At 46.9% G+C, this 27,026-nt stretch overlaps 1 protein-coding gene across 1 annotated transcript in view; it reads left to right on the top strand.

Annotated features, from left to right (window-relative positions):
* Positions 1–27,026, top strand: part of SYCP3 (synaptonemal complex protein 3) — a 1,370,872-nt gene that overhangs the window by 1,262,571 nt on the left and 81,275 nt on the right. Inside the window, exon 9 of the mRNA XM_086919156.1 lies at positions 3,781–3,879. Coding sequence (XP_086775282.1) covers positions 3,781–3,879 — 99 coding nt within the window. The remainder of the gene's footprint in view (positions 1–3,780; positions 3,880–27,026) is intronic.

Below are 27,026 nucleotides of genomic sequence, written 5' to 3'. Positions count from 1 at the left end.
TTACACAAACAAAAAAGGCAAAAATTACTGCTTTATAAAATAAACAGGCGCCCCTGTGCACTGTGCATTTCTTGACAGGTGACCGACATAGCAAGCAAGAGAATCAAGTTGTTAATCAGAGTGCATGCCTCGGGGTCTGGGATGCACGTTTTTATACATTTCACAGGCCAGCCCCGGGTAGCGCGATCATAACAGCACAATTACAGGTTTTCAACAGAACAGACCTAAAGGACGGCTCCAGAAACCTGTAAATGGCGCATTCCGGACTGAAGTGTCACAGTCGGGGCGCTTCTCTTCAGACGGGCTGTCTGTTAGCTTCCTTGGCCCTGCAGGGCATGGAAGATGCAAATGAAACTGGCGAAGAGGGAGGGGGAGGAGGGGGGAGTGCAAGCAGAGGTGCATTCACAGCCATAGAACACACAAATGACACTGACGAAGAGGGAGGGGGAGGTGGGGGGAGTGCGAGCAGAGGAGCCTGATTACAGCAATAAAAACACAGATGGCAGCTGTGCACGTGCATGCGCTTGTGAACGCAAGCTGGAGGCAAGCAAAAGCCTCTGGTGGCCCTTTTAAAAGCCACTTACTTAATGTCTCGAAGAGTCCGTGCATGCGCTGTCTCAGGCGAGACCAAAAAATGAGGCCTTTGGAGTTTGACAGTACGTCAGTCGAGCCCTGTGGTCATGTGGCAGAGCGGTAATGTTTGTGCAGGTATGAATGTGAGTATAGGTGCGCCAGAGGGTGGAGAGATATGGGAGAGGTGGAGGAGGAAGGGAAGGGGAATAAAGGATACAGCACCCGCCAACGGCAATTATAATAATGACATTGAACATGACAATGGTAAGAATATTAGTAATAATAATAATAGTAATAATAACAATGAAAACAGTAGTAGTGCTGAGGGGGAAGCTGAGAGTACCAAAGCAAAGCTAAGTAGGGGGAATTATTGAAATTGGTAAATATTGCAAGTGTAAAAGAAAAAGAGGAGAAAAGAGCGAGGAGAGAGAGTGCCAAAAGGGTGGAAATGAGAGTGAGCGGCATATGGTGACTTTTAGAGCAGCTGTGGCATGCTATGCATTCAATGGGCAGAGCTTGCTGCAGACACATCTACATCCATGTGCAGCTTAATGTTGTTTCTAAAAAAAAAAATCTGCGTACTGCTATTGACTTGTTACAGTGGGACTCCAAGCTTGTTGACGGGGCATGAATACAATTGGAATCTATTTACCCAAAGTTGGAGAACTGTTGTTATAGGTCAGTAACTTATTTTTGTTCTCACTTCCGGTTGAGCCCTCGTTTCTTCTAATGTTTAATTTCTTGTTTCTCCTCCTCTTCCAATGACTGCAATCCATGAACCTGTTTACATCTACACCATGCGCTTCTGTTTCCTTCAAGTAATGTTTCTTCATTCTCGTACAATTGAAAACCTTCATTTGCAAAATGCAAAGCTCTCCAGTGCTCAGAGCTTATATGTGTTATTTGTACAGTGCCACACAGCATTCCAGTTACCTGAAGAGTAAGTTCTTTTTTTACCCCTGACAGCCCATAATTTCTTGTGCAGTTCTAAAACTCATAAAGAAGTTTCTTTGCACCACTAGATTGCATGTCATCCTTAATGTGCTGAGCTGGACTTTCAAGCAGGCCACTTGTACGCCTTTAGCACCTCTAACCAACTGTTGCGTCCATCTTGCATGCACCAATAGCCTAATCTAGTGATGAAAATTACTTTGCTGTCCATTTGCAACACACATTTGCTTGTCTGAACTTGTTCCTTCTTTTTGTTCCTCCGTCACAGAGCTTGTGCTGTACCAGTTGGGCCAACAGACTCACGAGTATTTCTTCATTTTACCCATATTCCTTTATCTACCATCCACACCTCTATGCTTCATCGTATTTAAAGTTTGATAAGCTTTTGCTTGTAGCCAGTGCCAGCAACACAGCCAATGTTTTTACAAAAACGTACAGTGCTATTTCCACAGAACAAGGGCAACACAAAATAGTAGTTAAAGTCTTTTGTTTACACAGTACATCAATATAAATTACAGGAGTACACTTGTGTCTGCTGTCCCTGGATTGGTCTGGTCAGATTCTTGTTGTCCACATGCTGCGACTTTGGTTATACTCTTACAGCAGGAATCCTGATCTGTGTAGCATTTCTGCAGTTCTGTTATACAGATTAGTACATCACACTATCAGCCAAGAGGGTATCCTGGCGTTTAACAGGTGTGAGCCTGGCCAAACCTGGGGCCTAGTGGGACTGCTCGCAAAAAAAGGCAGGTCTTCAGCTTCTTGTGGAATTCAAGAAGAGAGGAGGAGGCTTTTCTGCATGCTGGCAGGTCGTTCCATGCTTTAGAAGCAATGTAGGAGAAGGCTTGACTGCCGGACTTGTTTTTCTGTAAGCTTATGTTTCATGTAAGTTGGAGTCTGGATGAGCGTAGATGTCTGAAGGGATTGTGAAAGCAGATGAGATTGTTGAGGTATGCTGGACGAATAATGCACATTACAACGCTTGCCTTTAAAACGCAGTAGGTAACAACGCGGTCGTTACAATGACTGCATTGTTACAATGCGATGTCATCACTACGCAAGTCATTACATCGACTTGCAGTAGATGGCGCTGTAACATTAGGAATGTATAATTTACTATTCCAACTCCAGCCTATGCAACAGTATGTAAGGTGTTGGCGTGGGTTGTGGGGGTTGAGGGGTGGGTATTGCTCCTAGCTCTGTTGGCCATCAGGGGCATTCCCAAGTTGATATACTCTTCCTGGAGATCACAATTTTGGTCTTGTCAGTGTTCAGTTTTAGACAGTTGGTCTTCATCCAGTGGGTGATTTCAGTCACGCAGGCACTGAACTTGATCCGAAGACTGGGGCAACTTGTCTGTGAGGGAGAGAATGAGTTGTATGTTGTCTGCGTAGGAGAGGACATTAATGTTCTGCGAGCAGATGATGCTGGGTATAGGGATCATGCATGCCTTGAAGAGGGTCAGGCTCAAGAAGGATAGTAGTCCGCAGATGAGGTGGTGGGCGTCCAAGTTGTTTGTATGGTGCCAGGCTGACTGGGTCCTTCCAGTCAAGAAGGAGCAGATGCATCGTAGTGTGTGTTCTTGGATTCTGATGTCTTGTGAACAGGATGTCAAGTTCTCTGTTTCAGTGAGTATCTGTTGTAATACTCTGCAAAGATGCAGACAAAACTTTCAAATAAGATGTGCAGAGTGCAAATGTATTGTACTGTGCAGTGATTAAACCCAAAGAAATGTGTTTCCCATGTATCGTACAGACTGAAGGACAATTTTTGCCTGATACTCTGATTCAATCCAGCCCTCCTTTACGTCCTTTAAGAAACTGGACTCTGACTTTTTTCAGCAACATCTCCACCCAACATCTGGGCCTGAATAGCCCTTAACTATAATTTGTGATTCATACACCGTAACTACCCCCCCCCCCCCGTAATGCTGTACTCTTTTCTCTCTCATTTTATTCACTCTTTGATTGTATGTTAATAAGATATACCTGTGTACCCAGGGGTTCTTGTACCCATGTTCCCTCACAACCTCAATGTACTGTCATGCAAAGATAATCTTTTAACCTGAGGAGTGCTCTTTTTGTTAGTCAGTTTGTTGCTCACTGAAGCTAGCTCGATGCTATAAAAGTACCTGAAATAGCATTATTAGAATATTCTTGAGATGGATAAAAGAATGCGATGTTGTTTTACTGTAAATGTTATTCTTGTTCACTTTGTATTTGTGAGGATAACTGATTGCTTCTTTTTGTGATTTAGAACATGTTCCGCCAACAGCAAAAGCTTTTCCAACAGGCAAGAATAGTCCAGGGTCAGAGACTGAAAACAATCAAGCAGCTCTATGAACAGTTCATAAAGGTTTGGAACGATTTTTTAGAATAGAGCAATAACTCTGCCTATCAACAAGCAGTGGATAGTACTGATTTCCATTAAACAACTTACCATTTTAAGACCTTCATTTAGGAAATGTTATCCCAGGTAAATAGCACTCTGTCATAGTTATTGACCTTCGGGTGGACGGATAGGGCTAGCGGCCTAATTTCTTCCTGGTCAGTAATTATCTGGAGGAGCCACCCCCTTATGTAGCCACTACTATTGTGAACCACACCATTGACTTTTAATTGTAATCTAAATTGCAGTATATTATTAGAATGTGTTATTTCACTGTACTATTTAAGTGAAAGCTTGTATGCATTTTATCTGTGCTGCACTGTTTTGGGGAATTAGGCATGGCTGTAGGTCAGAAAATAGAGTACGAAAATATTGTCATAAAAAATATATTGTAGCATGAAAATGTACTATAGAGTCATTAACTCCATAAGTAATTCCTTGAATATATGTATCCTTCTACGTACCTTGAAGTGTGTATCTTCAAGATAGGTAGTTGGAGTCATGAATAGTACAGCGATACATACCTACATGTGCTTACCTTCATGATATTGTGGTATTGATATTATGGCTATGATATTTTGGGTGCGTGCTATTAGGCATAGTCATTTTTCCAGATGCTGTGACATGAATTCTGTAGATGTAAATTGAAGTGGGTGACTATTCTTATAGAGTGTAATACAGGGGCATGTACCAAAAGTGATAAAAACTTTTTAGGCACAATTTAAAACCTTGATTAATGGTGTATTTTGATGACGTGTCAAGATGTCTCACCCTACCTCATGGGCGTCGATTCACTAAAATTCCAGAGGTAGTGGAAGTGACAGACATCACATACCCTTTGACCTTAATGACACCAAAGGTAGTGAGAATGAAACCACAACAGAGCAACACTATCTTCCTGTAGTAGATGGGTAAACAATACAAATATCACTCCTGATGAAATTATTTATAGGATTATTTACATTTTCATCAGTCGAAGTTGGTCAATAAGATACAAGCCAAGGTAATGTCAACGAATGCAAAAATAAAATGAATAGGCATATTCCACTGCTTAAGTTAAGACTGATATATTTAGTCAAATATGTGGCAATTACGTCAACACTAACAACAGCCAACTATTAAGTTGTTTAAATTTCACATCAATACAAGAAATCACAAACTCATCTAAGCCCAATAAAAGAGCACTGGATAAGGCTAAACTGGCATTAAGTGAGGCGTATAATACAAAATGTGAGGTCTCAAATCGCGTACATGCAAAACGTTTATGAGGAGAGTAATTTTACTGGGAGGTTTTTAGCTTGGCAGGCGCGTAAACAATCTGCCAACAATAGGATAGACGCACTGAAATATCGGACCTCCGGAATTAGGTGCAAGGATCCAGAGAAAATGGGTTAAATTATGTTGGATCATTATAAGCGGATCTATACCCAAAACCAACTGGTAGATAAAGAATCCCTTGGAAAGTTATTAGAGGATCGCAATATTCCCATGCTATCCGTGGAAGAGAGGGACAATTTTACTTGACCTTTCTCCAAAGAAGAATTAGTTGAGGTAATCAAGAATCTCCCAAATTGTAAAGCCTGTGGGCTGGATGCTTTTTTGGCAGAGTTTTAAAAATCTTTTCTAGATCTTTTAGTCAATTACTTTTTACTTGTCGGCAACACAGTGTTAGTGAGGGGCCCTATTCCGGCCTCATTTTATAAGGGGAATGTTTTTTTTAAAGGGGAAAGATGGTGAAGACCCAAACTCGTATCGTCCAATTACATTATTAAACATTGATTTTTTTAATAATCACATAATTATTGCCAATAGATTCAACCTAATCGCATCAAAGTTGATTCATTCAGATCAGAATGGTTTTATTGCTGGGCATCGATTAGGCACAAACACATATTATCTTGCCAAAGCATTTGATTGTTTTTCTGTCAAGGATACACCAGCCATAGTACTTCTGTTAGATGCAGAGAAAGCATTTGACTTCGTGGTCTGGGAAATTTTGTTTTATATTCTGTCTAGATTTGGGATTCCTGCCCAGACCACAGGGTTTATTTGTAGGATATATCGTAATGCAGAAGCCAATAATATTATAAATGCTACAGAGGCGGGGAAGACACACGTATTGCTTTGAACACGGTAGGGTTGTCCCTTATCCCCTATTTTATTTGCCTTTTTTATTGAGCCATTGACAATATCGATTAGGGAGAATGGCTATATCCTCCCTCCGATGCCACAGATGGGGAAGATAAAGCTGTATGCCAACTATATTATGCTACTTCTTGACAGTAGTAAGGGTATCCAGGAGAATGTGTTCAAAATGTTGGCACAGTAGTAGAAATTGAAAGGCTATAAAATCAACAGGAAGTAAACTCAAATAATATTATGTGGGTGTAACTCAGATATGCTACATCCAGATATAGCCTTGTGCATCAACTGGCAGCCAAAAAGATATTTGGGCATCAGGTACTCATCGCGGATTGAGGATTTATATGATCTTAATTTTCCCAGTTGCTTTTCAAAATACAAGACCTAATTTCATGCCGGAATTATCTTCCTCTGACTATCCTGGGAGGGTTTCCTTGATTAAAATGTCGATTATCTCTCTGTAAATTTTCTCTTTTCGGCTATTCCGTGTGTTTTAACCACATCATTTTTTAGAAAGTGGAATCTATATTTACATCATTTATCTGGCAAACAAAATAGTCAGAGCAGCACTGAGCACTTTATATGAAGGGGTGAAGGGGTTGGCGCTTTCCAATCTTAAGGATTACTAAATCGCCTTTTTTGCACAGTATATGTCCAGGTTTAATGTAAAGCTTCACAATGGTATTTTTAAGAATTATTTTATTCCACTCATTTAAAAAAATATGATTTACGTGATGTGTTAAAATCAGCAAAGTCACCCAAAAAATTCTGTTACAAGAGTCTGAAGTGGTTCCTTCAGGAGCATTTGGCTCTCCATAGGGGATATGCCATTCCCCATATTAACGCAGTAACATCCATGTCAGAACTAGTTACGGAGTCTGGCACTAATCTGACTCCTAATATTGTCCAAAAGTGGGTGAAAGCAGGGTTTAAGAAGCTAGTGGACTTTTTTTTATCTGGGGAGAGGTGCTAAACATGTCCGAAATTTGAGAGTTAGTTCAAGGCGATTTTCTGCTCCTTGATTCGTAAACAATGTTGAATAAAGTATTTAGAAATTTGGAATCGAGACAGATATGTTGAGGACAAAAAGCGGCATCTGCGTTACTTTAAGCTTGTTGATTAGAACAGGCATAGAACCCCCATAATCGCTCGCCGACCCTGCAACATGACCGCACTCCTTCTAACCCGGTTTGTAATGCGGCTCCTCTTTCTAATTATTCTTTCACCTTATTTCTCAGGTTTTTTTTCTTCCGCTTTCTGTTTCCTCTGCTGAGCAAGGTCCACTAAAAGACACTTGTCTTGTAGTGAGTGATATTTGAATTCTTGTTCCCTACCGTCCCTGAATGCTCATATTTTTGCTGGTCAGATCTTTGCATCTGTAGTTTGTTTCATTATGTATGAGACAGGCAGAGTGCTTACCCCTTTATATATTTTTGTTTTATCTTACTTATACAAATTTTAAAGATCTTTGAAATAAAAAAAAAGAATAGGCATCAAAACCTTTTTCAGTTTAAATGCGGATCATAGGAAAATATGTTTCTTTTTGGTGTCAGGAAAATCTTTTATTGGATTTGAATAACTGTAAGAAGACACAGATGTTACTAAAAAAATAAAGTAAATTAAAGAGCACTGACAAAGCTAATAAGCCTGGCCTTGGAAAAGTGGTGCAATGCTTTTCTTTTTATTTCTTTTTATTTTAATTGCAAACATGCCGTTTTTTCTAAAGGTAAAACTTTTTTTTTTGGTAACTGTTTAACCCGTAGAAGGGGTTACTGCTCTGATCACAATACCTTAAAATTGGGACAGTCTGTAACTTCAATCTTTCTGTGTGTACATGGTTATAACTAGCTGTGTGCTGATGTTTTTGTATGTCATCTGCTTTGCCCAGACTTTTGGGAACTTAAGGGTGGTTCTTCTCTTGGAGCGAGTGCTTACTGCCTATGTCAAAGCGGTTTGCTTGGTGTTGGTGGCAGTAAGATAAGTCCATTGGCATCTGTATCTGTGCTGATGCGTAGAGAGTTCTACTTACCTTTCTTTGCAGTGAAACGGAAGTGCCTTGATTATGCCTTGGACGTGCATAAAGGATGTATCTTTGGTAGAATGGACTAGTAAATGATTGGATCCATGTAGACAGAAAGATTGAAGGTACAGACTGTCCCAATTTTAAGGTATTGTGATCAGAGCCAGAGGCGCAACTAGAGCCGAATTTCAGGGGAGGCTAAGAAAAAATTTCGGGGGGGGGGCTGAACCTTTAATCAGTAGACAGGGTGGAGCTGCAGGGGCTCTTAGAAGGGGGTGAAACAACTGCAAGGCCTAATTAACATTTAAATCGTCTTCCAAAGACCTGTGAAACGTTCGGGTGCGGCTCTGTGTGGTCCCGGGATCCGTCTCATCCCGGCACGCTACCACACACGACGGTGGAGGGCGGGAGGGGGTTGGGGGGCTGAAGCCCGGTGAGTCCAATGGGTGTTGCACGCCTGATCAGAGCAGTAACCCCTTCTACGGGTTAAACAGTTACCAAAAAAAAAAAAAGTTTTACCTTTAGAAAAAACAAGTTCCCATTCAAAACAATTAGTCCGATTTCCAATTCATAGACACCTCAATGTTCTAGCAAATGAGAAAGATGTGAGGCCCATGCATCAGACTGGGAGCATTGTGGGGGGGTCAAACCTGGGGAATCATTGCTGCCGGTGATCCCCCCTGCGGCTCGCATTACGAGGTGATTATATGGCCTTTGACTTTGAGCCAGATCACTGTTTTCCCTCACGTTTGTTCAGCTGCGGAATGCTTGTTCACTGAGCGTGAAATCAATCCCCTTAAGCCAGTGGTCTTCAAACTTTTTAATTCCGCGCCCCCCCCCAGTGTAGAAAAACAATTCGCCGGGCCCCCCCTCAAAATATTTCACAATTATTCTATTCAACTGGCCATTTTTAAATATGTCTAGACCTATTTAAACATTGTAGCTAAGTTCTGTCACTGTTTTAAAAATGCAAACAAATACAGGATTTCCAAACATACTATTCCGGTGAGGCAGGCCTTGCTAATGTGCAAAGCATCCACAGTGTGGGTATTTGAAACAGTAGTGTGGGTCTTGGAGAAAATGTGAAGTCCCTTCCTTTTGACACCTTCTCCCAGCCGGGATTTACATGGCAAAGGATGTTAATGATGGCCCATTACAGACGTGCTTACTGCTGCTCATTTTTTAGGCTGAAAACAAAGCATATTATTTCTTCTGGCCAGAGCCTGGCGCCCCCCTGGGATCACTTAAATGCCCCCTAGGGGGGCCCGCCCCCCAGTTTGAAGACCTCTGCCTTAAGCTGAAAGCGGCGCAGCCTCTGTGCTTTCTGCTTCCGCAGTCTGGAGTGGGGGCTCACCCGCCGCTGACTCCCGAGCACATCATTGTCTCTGCCCGTAGGGGCGTGGTGATCAGCAAGCAATCCAAGGCTGGTTTGGTCGTGCGCGCTGTGCGCTCTTTATCGCATTTTGAAGGACCAAATCCAGCGGAGGGTGGAGGGCGTTTTGAAAAGCAGGAGGGACTGAGTCCCCCCTGGAAAATAAGTGGGGGGACGCCGTCAACCCGCGTGGTACCCCGACTCGAGCCCTGATGTAGACCCCCTCTTCATAGCCTAACGGCTAGGGCGCTCAATGTCAGACCTGGGGATCTGGGTTCGAGTCTCGGCAACAACGCTCAACATCTTGTGATTCTGGGCAAATCACTTAATCTCTCCGTGCCTAACAAAAATTAATGTGTGTCCTCATGTAACGTAACTGGTGCTATGTAAGGCACTCTGATACCCGATTCGGGTCAAGTTCGCTATATAAAACTCTGAGAGAAAAAAAAGGTTGTCTGGAGTATGAGAATGGCTCCTGGGGTCCGAGTTCCTCCAGGAGTTATGAGACCACTCGCCGCAGCTGCGTTGACGGCCACGCGTTCACTCCACACGCGGCTCCACACCCGTGGGCTGTTTTTTAAGCCCTGTGTCACCTGGCTCACAGAACCTTGCTATCTTCGGCAGCGCCCCAGCCAGGCTGTGGTATTGTAAGGCAGCTGCGGCGTGTCAGGGCAGGGACTTGTGTCACAAGGCTTGCCGTAGTGACCTCAGCTTAGCCCTTCGGGGAGGGCTGCACAGACAAAGTAGTGTTCCTTCTCCCCTGCTGGGCTGTCAAACAGAGACGGGACTCAAAGAGTAAAGCAGCCTCACTGGGGGGTTCAGTGTCAGGTGATAATGGCCGACGGCCCATCTTCACCTCAGCCGTCATTGCCCCCTCCACCCCTCACATCAGAGGCCGGCCCAGAAGCTTTGTTCTTTGCTTCCTTCCACTTCTGCTAGGCCATATCCCTGAGGCTATAGTGGGCTGGGGTGGAGGCGAGTGGGAAGCGGCCTGCCTGGGGACCAGTTACTGCTCTGGCGTAGGGTCATTTTCACATCACCACCTTGGGTTCGACCCAGCCCAAAAGCACTCTTTCCCCTGGCCTTTCCCCCACTGGGCCATCACATCATACTCAGGCATTCGTGGACAGGGAGGGAGAGAGTATTCAAGGGCTTTTCTAGGGGCCAGGTGTTGTCATCTTAGGTTGTGTCTTTCTGCACTGAGTGTAAGGTGTGTGGGAGGAGGGGGGGCACTGGTGTGTGTGCACAGGCCTAGCTGTGAGACTACCTTGACCAGAGATTCCAACTTTGGAACTCGGGAACTATGTTGGAGTCACGGCATTAGTTCAACATCCTGTGATTCTGGGCAAATCACTTTGGGCCTTAAATACGAGAAGTGGCGCATCGCTGCGTGAAAGCAGCGATGCACCACTTTTCAGTGCACCCTCCTTGCGACACCAATGATGCGTCATATGACGCATCATGTTGCAAGGAAGTACAGATATGTCAGTATAACTGACATATCTGTCAGTGCAAAAAGTGGCGCATTGCTGGAGTTGTGTCGGAAGCCTATTTAAATGTGGTGTTCTAGGTAGCATAATACATTTTATAGTTTTGATAATCACTACTGTGGTTTCTAGCATGTGGTTTTCTTTGTGTTATTTTCAAAGCACAAACTCTGCTTTTGTTCATGGTGTCATGTTTTAGTATGCCTCACTTACAGCACTTAATGGCTTGACTAATGTAGTTGTATGCCAAACTTCATCCATATTTGGGCTGTTTAATTCCCCCACACAGGGACCTTAAGTCACAGGCTTAAGTACTCAGCAGCTTCAATTGTTAAATCTTGCAATATGTGCAAATGATAGATCTGCCTCACATGTGATGTCACTTCCTGATGTGATATCACTTCCTGTTGTGATGTCACTTCCTGTTGTGATGTCACTTCCTGCTGTGATGTCACTTCCTGTGCCACCACCTAAATTCGAGAGTCCCCCCGCTTCTTTTTTTAGGACTTGAGCCCTGCCACTAATGCTTAGAAAACAGTGGAAGAGCACTGGCTGGCTGGAACTGAGATTTGGTCTGACAATGATGCCCCTGGCCACATCCTCTTGCCTGAAAGGGCTCTCACAAGTCTTTGGAACTTGCAGGGGTCAATTAGGGAGTTTGTACTCTGTTAGTAGGAGATGCAGCCGCAGAGATTTGTGGAAATGATCTGCTTGCTTTCCATGAATGCACTCAAACATTATCGGCATGATACAACCATAGTTGAGAAGTGTGGCTCAATGGTTAGAGCAGGCAGACCTCGATGCAGAGCTCTGGCCAGGGACCAGGGTTCGATTCCTGCCCTGGCGGGTCTCGGGCTCAACAATTCCCCATACCGGATATTCTCGCCTCAGTGCCTATCCTGATCATGGGTCCCACGCTGCAACTCTGGGCAATAGCTTGCTTAGTCTCCACAACGGCCCCCACAACGCGAGGGATGCCTGGTCTGCACCATGGGGGTGCCCAGGAGTGGACACTTCACTGGGAAAGCCAGAAAGGGTTCCCTTGCGGTTTTCGTACAAGCTCCGGGAAACCCACTGCGGATAGCTGTGCGCTATACAAGTACAAAAACAAACAACAACAACATAGTGAACCACATGCATCTGCAGACACACAGAGATATTACAAATATTTATCTGAAAGAAAATGGACCTGCTCCTGCATTATGAACATTGTGCCAGTGTTTCGTACCAGGCCAGTTGTGGTCAGACTTGCAAGAGTGTAGATATACCAAGTTATAATTTGGAACAGAGGAAAACTGTGACCCATGTGCCTCTCCTAAATGTATCTGAAAGCGATCCTTTGCAAGAATAACTTACCTGCCAGAGAATACATGCATTTCCGGGGTTCTCCTCCTCTTTTTTCCAAAGTGAGTACACACAAGACCACTAGGCTTGTACCAATAACGTTTTTTTATTATAAATCAGACTTGTGAATAACATATGCAAAATTATATTAGCAAATATCATTATTACTGTGGCAATAGGAATGAATAGGATTATATTCATGAGCACAGAGGTAACATGTAATTACTATAATTCCCTTTCCTACTGAAACTTTGCTTATTAGAATTAGCTGTGCAAAGTGCTCTTTGCCCACCAAATAAGACTCGTCTAAGAGATCCCAGCTTATTAGCCAGCATCCTCCCCCAGTTTGTTCTTAGCCAAGCTCTCTGGCTCCCAATATGCACCTCTCACCTTGAGAGAACTGTATTTCTACTGTTTCACAAGGCTACAATTAGAAAGTGGCCAGGCCAATGATTACTGCTGCAGCTTGTAAAAAGAATCTTGTGGAAATTCTTCCAGTCCCACTTATATAAATGTCCGTATAGGAAACCACTCGGCCTAACCTAAAACCCTATACATTATAATACTATGCAAACTATAATATACATTATTAGAATATATAGGACATACAATCCATATTGTTGTATTCTTATTATCGTACTGCAGAAAAGTCAATCGGTATTAGCAGTAACTAACTAGGGGACCTTTGGCCACAAGCAAATAGTGGTCCTGTGCATAGTGTTCACCAGTGCAAATAATGCGTAAACGGATAACACCCCAAAATGTTAGCAAGCATTATCAGTGAATATATGAAAGAAACTATGTATGGTTGAAGATTGATTAATGATCAAGATCAAGTAAAGCAAAAGCCAGAGTCCTAATCCCACTAGGCAGCAGTGTGAAAAAGCAGGTATAAAAGTTGGATACAAAGAAGAACATTACTGTCAAAAGAGTGACATCTCTGTACCATCTTTAAAGTGTCATCATTGCAGTAGAGACCTTCATAATATCCAAGCCTGTAGAGTCAAAGATTGCTCTATAGGAGGTGGTGATGGTTGGGCTTACACCACAGAGACCAGATATTGTACCTAAGAGGGAACAAGAAGTTCATGAGATGAAGAGCTAAGTGATAGATGGGGGAAGATTGCTGATGTTGTGCCTGTCCGTGAATAGACCAGCATTTTTAATGGAGGCGAATTGACCATAGTTCCCACAGTAAAATAAGGTAAAGTTGTACAGTATGATGACATCAGATTAGCAAGCCTCATATTAGATTATGTAGCAACACTGTAGGATGGTTGTGTTGTTCCAGAATGATTTCAGTGATGAACACACGGTCGGATCAGCACCCAGCAATCCACAGTGAGCACTGGTTGATATTCTAGTAGGACATTAATCACAATTGTTAGCAGTAGTGGCATTAAAACATAGGTCATGCCACTTGTGACAGAACCTTGTCCAGTGTTTATCAGGGTTGCAAAGTAGATCTATCACCAGGTAGAAGGCATGTAGCATAATGACAAGGCTGCTTGAATGGATACAGTGACATCATCTTTAAAGAAAAACGATGAGAAGAATGACGCCTTCCATGATCAAAATAGGAAGCAATCATGTGAACAAGCTTGATGTGAGCAAACCCCAAAGAGATAGAATGACCACAAAAACTATCTTGTAGGTTTAAAGCAGTCCAAAACCTATGTTCTTAAAAATGTTAGCAACACCAGTGGTGTTGGTGCCATTACATACAATACTGTCCCTGGTCATGACCTGAAGAGATTCTTAGAATCCGTCCACCTATCCATAGCCTCAGAGGCACATCAGGAGACGCTTAATAGCCCACTCAATCTAGAGGAGATTGGGGAAGCAATTGGGTCCCTGGTGTCCGGGAAAACGCCTGGGCCGGATGGCCGACCTGCCGAATATTATAAGGCCTACAGCGAGTGCAACACCTCCACACGTTATAAGCTACAGCACTGTAGGAGTGTATACTGCCCCCTCAATGCGTAAAGCATACCTGGTGTCCCTGCTAAAGCCAGATAGAGATTCCATAGTCCTAGGTTCATATAGACCCTTAACACAGACTATAAGATACTCTCTAAAGAAGTATGGCTAAATGGTTAGAGGCGGCACACCCGGAAGCTGAGATCGGCCCGGGACCAGGGTTCGATTCCCAATGCGGCAGGGTCTTGGGTCAAAAATGTCCGCGGACCTGATAATTCTCGCCTCGGCGCCTACTCTAACCTTGGGCTCCACTCTGCAACTCTGGGCAATAGCTTGCTTAATCTTCACAATGGCCCCTTCAACGCAGGGGATGCCTGGTCTCACCTTGGGGGTGCCCAGTAAGGGACCATCTCACAGGGAAAGCCAGGACGGGTTCCCCAGCGGTACACAGCGCCGGGACGCCCGCGGTGCGGGCAGCTGTGCACTTTACAAGTATACAACATTTACATTTTAAAGGGCTAGCGAAAGTACTGGTGATAGCAGTCCCGGAGTTGGTCCATACCGACCAAAATGGATTTGTGCCTGCACAAAGCACGTCACTGAACCTGCGTAAGTTCTTCAGGGTGGCGACAGATCAATCAATCAATCAAGACATTTGTAAAGCGCGCTACTCACCCGTGATAGTCTCAAGGCACTGGGGGGGGGGGTGGTTGCTGCTACTGCTCGAACAGCCAGGTCTTGAGTGGCCTCCTGAAGGTAAGTAGGACTGATGTAGGAGGATGGGGAGGATGTTCCAGGACTTGGGGGCGAGGTAGGAGAATGATCTGCCACCAGTGGTCGCCCTCCGGATGTGGGGGACGGTGGCATGGGTGAGGTCGGCAGAGCGGAGTTGGCGGTTCGGGGTGTGGCAGGTGAGTCGTTTGTTAAGGCATGCTGGTACGGTGTTGTGGAGTGCTTTGTGTGCGTGGGTGAGGAGCTTGAAGGTGATCCTCTTGTTGACGGGAAGCCAGTGCAGGTCTCTCAGGTGGGGTGTGATGTGGCGAGGGATGTCGAGGATCAGGCGTGCAGAGGCGTTCTGTATGCGTTGCAGTTGCTTCAGCAGTTTGGCCGGGACTCCCGCATAGAGGGCATTTCCGAAGCTGCTGCTGACGAGGGCCTTGGTGACCGTTCTTCTAGTGTTGGTGGGGATCCAGCTGTAGATCTTTAGGAGCATGCGGAGAGTGTTGAAATAGGAGGATGAGATGGTGTTGACTTGCTTGGTCATAGAGAGTGTTGAATCGAGGATGAATCCCAGGTTGCGTGCGTGGTCAGTGGATGTTGGTGCTGCTCTCAGGGCGGTTGCCCACCAGGAGTCGTCCCAGGCAGAGGGGGTGGAGCCGAGGATGAGGACCTCCGTCTTGTCCGAGTTCAGCTTCAGGCTGCTGTTCTTCATCCATTCGGCAACAGCTTTCATTCCTTCGTGGAGATTGGTTTTGGCGGTGAGAGGGTCCTTGGTGAGCGAGAGGATCAGTTGTGTGTCATCGGCGTAAGAGATGATGTTAAGGTTGTGCAGTCTGGCGACGTGGGCGAGCAGGGCCATGTAGACATTGAACAACGTCGGGCTGAGAGAAGATCCTTGGGGTATGCCGCAGATGATCGTGGTGGCTTCGGATTGGAAGGGGGAGGCGGACGCACTGCATTCTGCCAGAAAGGAAGGAGGTGGTCCAGTCCAGTGCTTTGCCTCGGATTTCTGTGTCGTGGAGGCGAGTGCGTAGGGTGCAGTGGCAGACTAGGTCTAGGAGAATGAGGGACGCGTCCTCACCATTCTCCAGCAGGACCCTGATGTCATCAGTGGCGCCGATGAGGGCAGTTTCGGTGATGTAGTTGCTGCGGAGCCCGGACTGGGATGGGTCCAGGATGCTGTTCTCCTCGAGGTACAGATGCTGTACAGGAGTGGCCCAGAGCAGGATGTCTCGTGTTAGACCTGGAAAAAGCATTTGATTGCTTAGAGTGGGGCTATCTGTCAGCAGTGTTACTGCGATACGAATTGGGCCTGATGTTCCTTCAGATGGTCGACTTATTATACAAAAACCCCTCGGTCCTGGTGCGGTTAGGGCCATACATCTCTGGTGCCATACCAGTGCGCAGAGGTACCAGACAGGGGTGCCTCCTGTCTCCCCTCCTGTTTGCACTGGCGATAGAGCCCCTAGCGGTGGTGAAACATGCAACACTGAGAGATGGAATACCATTGGGGGACGCGGCGCACCAAATGTCGCTATATGTGGATGACCTACTGAGCTACGTGAAGGACATATAAAACATACCAGTTCGGCTAGCACATATGTTGCGGGACTTCGCCGCCGTTTCGGGACTTCGAGTGAATGCTGGCAAATCCTGCATTTATGCGTTCAGTGAGGGACATCACCACCCAGGATACCCTCTGAATGGTACAAGGGTACAGTGGAGAGAGTGCACCTTCCGCTACCTGGGGATACAGATATATTGTCAACCAAAAGACCTGTTTGACGGAAACCTGAGGAGAGCCGTAACAGCAATCAAGTCGCAGGTGCGCTTCTGGGGCACATTTCCACTGACGGCTGGCTAAAATGGTAATCCTTCCCCGCCTCCTGTATTATTTTGTTAATTTACCTCTGTATGTTCCTGCAGCCTTCTTCGCTACACTCACTAAATTGCTCAAGGACTTTATCTGTGGGGTCGCCCGACACAGAATGGCACTAGAGAAACTATATTTACCTACTGATCAGGGAGGCCTTGCCACGCCTTGTTTTGAACACTATTATCTGGCTGCAGTGGATAGCCCACTGGCTTTCGGATAGGGGCCGTGAAGATACGACGACCACGCTGCCAGCGCACTCGCTGGAGCAAATAATCAAACTATTTCACCCGCCTGCATAAGCTACCACACCAACGCCGCTTCTGCTAGCAGTGGCATACAAATGCTATCACAGGTACCTATATCTTACTAGAGCTATTGTCCCTTACGCGCCGCAACACCACTAGAAGGATCCCCTAGTGGGCCTGGGGTACTCACACCTCTCTCGCTCACGGAATGGCAAGAAGCCGATATACAGACCCTAAGGGAACTGTATCGAGCCTGTGCACTCATACCGTATGAGTCCTTGGTGGCGGATGAGGGACTCCCACCGGGGCAATTCCTAACACTCCGCTCAGTAGTAGCGACACTGACTGCCAGATGAGTGGACATAGCCACAGAACCGAGTCAACACCTTACCATACAGTACTTGCACGTTATGGGACGAGGCAGACACCTTGTTCGCTGGTTGCGGCGTCACTCCCAACCCATGGAGTAATAAGTCTAGATCCACTCCGCCGCAAATGGGAGATGGACTTGGGGCGACCATTGGCAGATAAAGAATGGGAAAGGATACTTGAAAGTCCAGTGCGCATACACAGAAATATGAGATTCCGACAAATACAACTATTTATTGTCTATTGAGCATATCTTACGCCTGTGATGATCAACAGGTATTTTCACCGCGCGGATGCGACATGTCCCAGATGTGCGGAATAAGGGGCTGACTTGATACATATGTTGTGGAGTTGCCCTAGACTATGCACATACTGGCACACAATCAGCAGGCTGTTACATGCATGCACAGGCCGCAACATAATCCCTTTCAATGGACTGTGTACCTATTGTACCACTTCAGGAGGACCCCCGCCACAAAAGTAACACCCCGGTTCCTAGACCTGGGGCTGGTGTTTGCTAAGCGCCTTCTAACTAAGCGGTTGAAGGCGCAAGACCCACCGTACATGCGAGCGTGGCGCTGCTCGCGTTTACCATGGGCCAAAGCAGAGGGAATCACCATTCTGCGGGAAGAAACTTTGGGACTGCGGAAAGAACCCATAGCAACCCAATAGGATTGACTACTCTGCGCAGATATTTCCTCGATATACATTCCATTTGGACCAGATCGCTATCCATTTTCGGGGGCAAACACGTGCTATATATACAGTCTTCTCTCTTACCATACACCAGTCCATATCCGCCTTCCAGGCGCTCCGTGTTGGTGGTGCCGCAGCTCCCCAAAGACGGGTTTGGCTATCATCTGGCCAAGAGTGGCCCAAAGTTTGCCCTTGTTGTTAAGGTCTGTGGGCTCCCATACGTTTAGAAGGCATCCCTTGGCTTAGGGTGAATGTTTACTCCACAGACTGTGCCCATACATTCATGCACCTCTCCCCAGTACTCCTGGATTAGCGCGCATTCCCAAATATTGTGCATGAAGGAGCCTTCTGAGCCACACTGTTTTTTACATAATCCCTCTCCGCCTCTTCCCATCAACGCCAGCCTAGGGCCAGAGATATAAACCTGGTGTAGGATTTTCAACTGAACAAGTCTCAATTTAGATGAGATAGTGATCTCCTTAGGGTAGGACAGCGCCTCCTGCCATTCTTCGCCATCCAGCTCGAGGCCATCTCGCCCCCATTTCTCTCTCAGTAAAGTTAAGGGGTCAGGAGTGTTGTGAATGAGTTTTTTTCTATGTGAGGGAGATGATTTTGTCCTGCAAGTACCCATCTAGTAGCCTATCCTCAAGAGGGGAGGACTCTGGGGGGGAGGACCTCGTGGGGATGTTAGTCTGGAGGGAGTGTCTGACCTGTAAGTATCTTTAGTATTCTGAGTTGGCTAGCTCATGTGTCTGTTAGAGTGAGGCAAATGAGACCATCCCATTTGTTCCCCATAGGTCCCCAATGCGAGAGATCCCAATCAGGTCCCATTTATCAAAGCGCCTAGTCTGTCCAAGCGTACCCAAGAACACAGAATCCCACAGTGGAGTGGCAAGCGTGAGTTTTTTGGCCCATCCCAAGTTTCGGTTGACTGTGTGCCACACCTGTACTGAGTGTTGTGTGGGTCCTGTTAGAAGAAATTTGTTGGGCCTGGAATAGAGTGCCCTTGTGATGGTGCCACCTGGGAGTACCCATTTGTCCATCCTATAACCCGGGTCATCCCCACCGTGGTAGGTACAATGAGTTATGGATGAAAGATGTGCCGCCAAGTAGTACTTTTTGATATCAGGGAGTCCAATGCCTCCATCAGACCAACCGAGCGTGAGCTTATGACGCGCTATGCGCGGTTTACCATCCCACAAGAGATCCCTTTGTGTGCCTACAAAGTCTTTAAAAAACTTGGGCGGGACTAGGTCAGGGAAGTTCTGAAGGGGATAGAGGAAGCATGGCAGCGCCATCATTTTAAAAAGTTCTGCCCGGCTGAGTAGGGACAGTGGCAGCGTCTTCCAGGTAGTGGTGTCTCGCCTGAACCTCTGTAGGGGAGGAAGGAGGTTACGCTCATACCAGAATTTAACATTGGTAGTGATGAAAATACAGAGGTATTTAAATCCGTCCGTGGCTGTCAGGATGGGTCAGTTCCTTTGCAGTGGGGGGGGGGATCTCCATGCAGCACATACAACAGTGATTTGCGGCAGTTAATTCTATAGCAAGAGTTCCTCCCGAAGCTAGTGAAGATATCTAGGACCACTTGTAGCGATTTTTGAGGAGAGGCGAGATATAGGAGGATGTCGTCAGCATAGAGTGAGATTCGATCCTCCCACCTCTCAGACCACCTAAGGCCCCTGATGGAGGGGTCCTGACGTATCCATGCCACCAGAGGCTCGAGGCAAAGGGCGAAGAGGAGCGGAGAGAGGGGGTACCCCTGCCGCGTTCCTCTACCTAGAGTGAACACCTCAGAGACTTTGTTGTTAACAACGACTTGGGCCATCGGTTCAGCATAAAGAAGCCTCATCCATCCAATAAATTTGGGGCCAAAACCCAACTTCTTGAGTACCGGCATCAGATTTGCTCATTCTAGGGTATCAAACACCTTTGTGGTGTCTAGTGAGACCACTATTGCGTCTTCCTGAATGGTGGCTTGCCTGACCTAGTCCCGCCCATGTAGTCTTCGCAGATTGAGAGCAGTGTTACGGTGTGGCATGAAGTCCAATTGGTCGGGTGGACCAGTTTGTCTATAACCTGTCTCAGTCGGTTCGCCAATAGCTTGGCCAGGATCTTGGGCTTCACATTGAGGAGGGATATAGGTCTATAGGAGGAGCATTCATCTTTCGGTTTCCCTTCTTTATGTATGGTTACCTGAGTGGCGATACGCTGGTCACGGGGCAGTAAGCTGAGTTCTTTGCAGTCTTTAAACATTTTACTGAGATACGGGTACTAGCTTGTCAGGTCTGAGTTTGTAAAGCTCTATGGGCAGCCCGTTGGGGCCCAGGGCTTTTCCAGGACGAAGATCCCTTATTGCTGTAGCAAGTTCGTTGTCTGTCAACGCGCTGTCCAAAGCTTCTCTGTTGGAAATAGTGAGGACCGGCAGCCAGATGTCCAACAAAAGTGTGGAGAAATCCTCCTCCGGCAGTTCTGAGCCACGCAGATATACCTGTTGAAAATGGTTAGCAAATTCAAGCACTATATCATGGGGTTCCATAAGGACGGTACCTGCGCTACTCTTGAGCTCCGGCACCAGCCTTTTTGTCCTTTCTTTCTTGTCTAGCCAAGCGATTAGCTTGCCATCTTTGTCTCCTTGGTCGTATAGACGATCATCTCTGTCTCTAGCAAGTGTTTTGGCTGCCTCTATAGCAACTGCTTTGTATTCAGCCGCCTTGAGTTGTAGGCTGTGCAGCGCCACCTGATCCTCCCCGTCTTTCACCGCCTCCTCGAGGCGGAGGAGGTCAGGCTCTAATCGAGCTGCCTCCTTCTCTCTTTCGTAGCGCAATCCGGCTATGGTCAAGAGGGTGTGACCCCTAGCAACCACCTTAAAAGCCTCCCAGAGGGAGGTAGGGGAGTCGACTGTTCCTTCGTTTTCTTGGAAGTAGTGGTCGAAAGTGCAAATGAATGTGGTTTTCACTTCTGGGTTGCGGAGATACCATGGGTTGATAGGTGCTATACAACCTACCCTTTTGTCTCCAATTGTCAGATGCACCCACAAGGGGGTGTGATCTGAGATGCCTCTTGCCAAATGACGAATTTCTTGTATGGTTGGGGTTTGGTGTACGGGCATAAGGACATAATCGATCCTGGAGAAGGTGTGGTGTGGTCCTGAAAAGAACGTGTATTGCCGGAGGCCAGGGTGGGGCAGCCGCCAAAGGTCTGTGAGGTCAAAGGCCTTGAGGAATTTTGAGAGCCAGTTGCTCCCCCCGGTGATATCTCGTGGTGGGCTTTAGTCATATTGTCTAGATACTACTGTGTTGAAGTCCCCCCCCCCCAGCACTAACTGTCCTTCGGGAAAAGAGACTATAAATGTCCCGAGGTCCTTGTAGGATTGGGTCTGGAGACATGGTGGAATATCGAGGCACGGACACCCATATAAACGGCGGCACCTTATTTGTGAGCAGACTGCGGGTGGTCTAGCTTTTAAGGGAGTTGATACTACTCTTCCCTTTGAGCGCTATCGGACAGAAGAGCCTACACTGCAACGTAGTTCTACGTGCTACGAATATTGGCCTTATTCTTAGAACCAAAGGGGTCTATATCGTAATCTCTGCGAGCCACCTTGTGACGAATCTAAAAGGAAATTTTCAATAGGCGCCTCCAGATACAGTGTGCCAACCTATCACGAAGGTCTGGACTGAGCATTAGAAGATTCTTGAATGCTCTGCATTGCCTACAATGAGATGTACCGTTTAATGTGGGAATGTATATTTTTTTAATCCTGAAGAAGGTGTTGGCTTGTAATCAAGTTGCCAAAACCGAAACGCGTTGAAGCCACTCTGAATTGTGACACGCTAAGTCATTGGACTATATAACTTCTCCATCTCAAAGATATCTGTACAAATTTGGAGTTTGATTTAAGTCTGACTATTGTGTCCTATTCTATTTTAATTAGAAATATTTTCTATGTTTTATTCCCACTGTATTATTATTATTTGTATAAATTGTGTTAGGATATGTGTATAATCATTTTATTATGAGTCTGTTTTGTATAAATGTTGCAATAAATTGTACACGTTTTTAATTTCTGACTATGTTTGCATCATCTTCGCTCTTGCTTAATTGGATGGTTTGAATTAATTCTGTTTGATGAGGTTGAAAGTGTATCTTCTAGTTTATAATTTGTCCAAAGGGGACACTGTATTTGACTTATTGACATGGTGGAATATAAAATGTTAGTTGTGGGAAAGTTTGCCCCTCCAACTGTCCCGAGACCGCCGCGTGGCGCTCTAGGGGATCGGTCCATGTGTGATTTATGTTGAAAGGAAACGTGTGTTTAAGGAGGATGCCCACCCCTCGTGAGCCGGTAGTAAAGCCGCTGTGTGCCACCATTGTGTACCCCCATCTATTTAGCGCCCTTCAGGTGTTGCCAATGAAGTGTGTCTCTTGAAGTAAGGCAACATTTGGAGCTTGACGTTTTATGTATTGGAGAACAATACTTCTCTTTACCTTGTCCCCCAACACGTTAATGTTCCAACTAAGGAGCTTTAGACTCTTGTCCCACTGCATACTCATCGTTAAATGCGTAATTCCTACCACAGTCCTGAAACGTGTGACCCAGCCAAGGTAGGGAAGCATCATTTGTGCGTGACCAGAAACTACCCTCCTCTCCTTCCCCTCCCCCCCCCAACCTTGAAAAATTCTCACGGTGAAACAAAACACATTTCCCCCTTGACACTAACCCCCCTTCCTGCTACCCGGCTACGTAGGTGGAAAACTATCCACATCCCCAACAAGCAGAGCGCCTATGGCCCCAAGAACAGATCAACAGTTGCAGGAGAAAAACTGTACTTGCACTGACTTTGGCCGCCGGCGGCCTGCCTTCACCCACCAGTGGAGAGTGTCAGTGTGTGGACCCATCAGTCTCGCAGGGCCAGTCCCTCATGACGTATCCCTCACCCCCTGCAGCATAGAAAGGTCTTATACATTACAGTTTGCTGGGGCAGATTTCACCGGCCGACACCTTTGGTAGGTCCTTTTAGTCTCTGTTGGTCATCTGCATCGCCGGGCTGTTAGGCCTTGATCTCCAGGATTGCTGACTCCTCTTGTCGGAGTTCGACCTGCCACCAGCTGAGCCCGGAGAGCGGGCGTCTCTCCAGTTGTCTCCACCAGTCGCTTCCGATCTCTGCGGAGACGCCTTGTCCAGCCATGTTTGCACCTCCCCTGGGGTAGTGAAGAACAACGATTTCCCATCTGCGATGATTTTGAGCTTTGCGGGGAAGAACATCGTGTACTTGATTCCTCTGTCCCGTAGTGCCCTATTGATCCCATCAAAGGAGCGTCGCTCCTACTGAACTTTAAGTGTGAAGTCCGGGAAGAAGCGCACCGTGGTGTTTTTGGAGCGCTGATCCCCTTGTAGCCGAGCCGCTTGTAGTATGGCTTTGCGGCCCTATAGTTGAGGATTTTTGTTATGATAGTCCTAGGAGCCGTCCCAGGCTCTGGTTGCAGGATCGGTGCCCGGTGCGCTCTCTCAATCGTGAAGAGGGAGGAGAGTCGCTTCGGTTTAAGATGATTGAGGATTAGATCTTTAAGGAAGAGGTCAACACTCTTATGTTGTTACGGCGAGCCCCCGCCCCCCTCCTGGTCTTTGAGTTTCAGGGCCATCTGGCAGTGTTGGTGCGGGAGGTGCTGGATCCGTTCTTCCAGTTTCGTTGTGGAGGCTTGAAGATCCCGGACGTTCTTCTCATTCGCCTTGACTCTGTCTGCGGTTTTGTTCATGTCGGCCCTCATCAAGTTAATTTCTATGGTGACCTTGTCGATTTTGGTCTCAAGTGTAGATCCTAGCCCCTGGATGGCCGCCATTATGGCGCTGAGAGAGGGCGTGTTGTCTCCTGCCTCTCCACCCCGGGTTCCGTCATCAGGAGGAGCCTGTTTAGGGACTGCGTATTTGTCCAATTTATTCTTCTGCACCACTGCACCACCCTGGGCTTCATGTTAGGTGTGCGTGTGCAGCGGGACGGTGGCCGGTGGGAGAATTTCGGTGTGCTTGGACCCCATAATGCAGATCTCAGGTACAGTCTGCTCCCCTGCTTGTAGGTGGTGCAATAGCTTCCAGCACTCCGGCCTTGCCAGGGGGCCTCAGGTTCCTGATATTATTAGAGGAAGCACTTCCACCCCACAACTGACCCTAAGCGTAAGGAGTGAGGCAAGAAGACTCCCTGCACGTCGCCGGGGCACCACCTTTTGTTTCTCCGTTGAAGGCCCCCACTGCCGCTGGCTGGTCCCACACTAGACAGTCCTCCAGCGCTCTACAAGCGCAGCTTCCTGCACACGCGTATCAGCCCTTTGCAGCCAGCAAGCTTTCCCTATCTCCGTTATGGGCGGAGCATGCCAAAATGAGTCTCACCCTCATTGGCGTGAGGTGCAGAGACCGCCAACACCGGCGCTCGGGAAGATCAGCTCTCTTGTTGCTGCTTCTCCATAAGCAGCGGCGCTGCACCCTCGGATCTCTCCCACGCTCCGATGAGCCAATGTCCGTCTGTCCGTAGGGGAAGGGGGAATGGAACGAAGGCCTGCTGTCCCAGTCCCGCCTCCCGAGTATGGTAAGCAGCAACAACGTGAAGTCCTCCAACCGCTGTCCCGTGGGGTTACTGCAGGGGACAGGCCCAGGGATGTCTGGGCCTCAGATTCCCAACCCCGCCGCGACTGCCGAGGCCCGTATGGACCTCGTTTCAGAAAAGGGGGTGGTGATGAACAGAGTGTCTGAATTAAGCAGACCACTCTTACCCAGTCCAAAGATCAGGGCTTGATCCATCACCGTTGTTTAGCTCACTGCACCATCCCAGCTCAGAAACTGGCTACATGCTAATTAGTCTGTCCCTGGCCCAGTGCATCATGGGAACAGGGCAGACCAGACTACCAAGCCAATTATTCACTGGAAAGGAGATGTGAGTCCCTTGCTCACTGCACCATCAGGATTCAAGCAAGCCGGGCCGAAGACGGCTGAAATGCCAGAAACCGGTCCCTGGAAGCTTGTTTCCTTTCCAGTATAAGAATTGGCTTGGTAGTTTGATCTGCCCTGTTCCCATGATGCACTGGGCCAGGGACAGACTAATTTGCATGTAGCCAGGTTCTGAGCTGGGATGGTGCAGTGAGCTAATAAACGGTGATGGATCAAGCCCTGATCTGTTGACTGGGTACGAGTGTTCTGTTTAATTCAGATACTCTGTCCATCACCACCCCCTTTTCTGAATCGTTTTGTTTACCATAAGCGTGGAAGGGTATACTCAGATGTGAGTCCCTTGCTCACTGCACCATCAGGATTCAAGCAAGCCGGGCCGAAGACGGCTAAAATGCCAGAAACCGGTCCCCGGAAGCTTGTTTCCTTTCCAGTATAAGAATTGGCTTGGTAGTTTGGTCTGTCCTGTTCACATGATGCACTGGGCCAGGGACAGACTAATTTGCATGTAGCCAGGTTCTGAGCTGGGATGGTGCAGTGAGCTAAAAAACGGTGATGGATTAAGCCCTGATCTGTTGACTGGGTACGAGTGTTCTGTTTAATTCAGATACTCTGTCCATCACCACTCCCTTTTCTGAATCGTTTTGTCCCCCATAAGCGTGGAAGGGTATACTCAGATGTGAGTCCCTTGCTCACTGCACCATCAGGATTCAAGCAAGCTGGGCCGAAGACGGCTGAAATGCCAGAAACCGGTCCCCGGAAGCTTGTTTCCTTTCCAGTATAAGAATTGGCTTGGTAGTTTGGTCTGCCCTGTTCCCATGATGCACTGGGCCAGGGACAGACTAATTTGCATGTAGCCAGGTTCTGAGCTGGGATGGTGCAGTGATTTAAAAAATCGGTGATGGATCAAGCCCTGATCTGTTGACTGGGTACGAGTGTTCTGTTTAATTCAGATACTCTGTCCATCACCACCCCCTTTTCTAAATCGTTTTGTTCACCATAAGCGTGGAAGGGTATACTCAGATGTGAGTCCCTTGCTCACTGCACCATCAGGATTCAAGCAAGCCGGGCCGAAGACGGCTGAAATGCCAGAAACCGGTCCCCGGAAGCTTGTTTCCTTTCCAGTATAAGAATTAGCTTGGTAGTTTGGTCTGCCCTGTTCCCATGATGCATTGGGGCAGGGACAGACTAATTTGCATGTAGACAGGTTCTGAGCTGGGATGGTGCAGTGAGCTAAAAAACGGTGATGGATCAAGCCCTGATCTGTTGACTGGGTACGAGTGTTCTGTTTAATTCAGATACTCTGTCCATCACCACCCCCTTTTCTGAATCGTTTTGTCCACCATAAGCGTGGAAGGGTATACTCAGATGTGAGTCCCTTGCTCACTGCACAATCAGGATTCAAGCAAGCCGGGTCGAAGACGGCTGAAATACCAGAAACCGGTCTCCGGAAGCTTGTTTCCTTTCCAGTATAAGAATTGGCTTGGTAGTTTGGTCTGCCCTGTTCCCATGATGCACTGGGCCAGGGACAGACTAATTTGCATGTAGCCAGGTTCTGAGCTGGGATGGTGCAGTGAGCTAATAAACGGTGATGGATCAAGCCCTGATCTGTTGACTGGGTACGAGTGTTCTGTTTAATTCAGATACTCTGTCCATCACCACCCCCTTTTCTGAATCGTTTTGTTCACCATAAGCGTGGAAGGGTATACTCAGATGTGAGTCCCTTGCTCACTGCACCATCAGGATTCAAGCAAGCCGGGCCGAAGACGGCTAAAATGCCAGAAACCGGTCCCCGGAAGCTTGTTTCCTTTCCAGTATAAGAATTGGCTTGGTAGTTTGGTCTGTCCTGTTCACATGATGCACTGGGCCAGGGACAGACTAATTTGCATGTAGCCAGGTTCTGAGCTGGGATGGTGCAGTGAGCTAAAAAACGGTGATGGATTAAGCCCTAATCTGTTGACTGAGTACGAGTGTTCTGTTTAA

Source organism: Lissotriton vulgaris, chromosome 1_1 (assembly GCF_964263255.1).
Source record: "Lissotriton vulgaris chromosome 1_1, aLisVul1.2, whole genome shotgun sequence".
Classification (NCBI taxonomy): domain Eukaryota; kingdom Metazoa; phylum Chordata; class Amphibia; order Caudata; family Salamandridae; genus Lissotriton; species Lissotriton vulgaris.
This window is presented reverse-complemented; position numbering and strand designations above follow the sequence as displayed.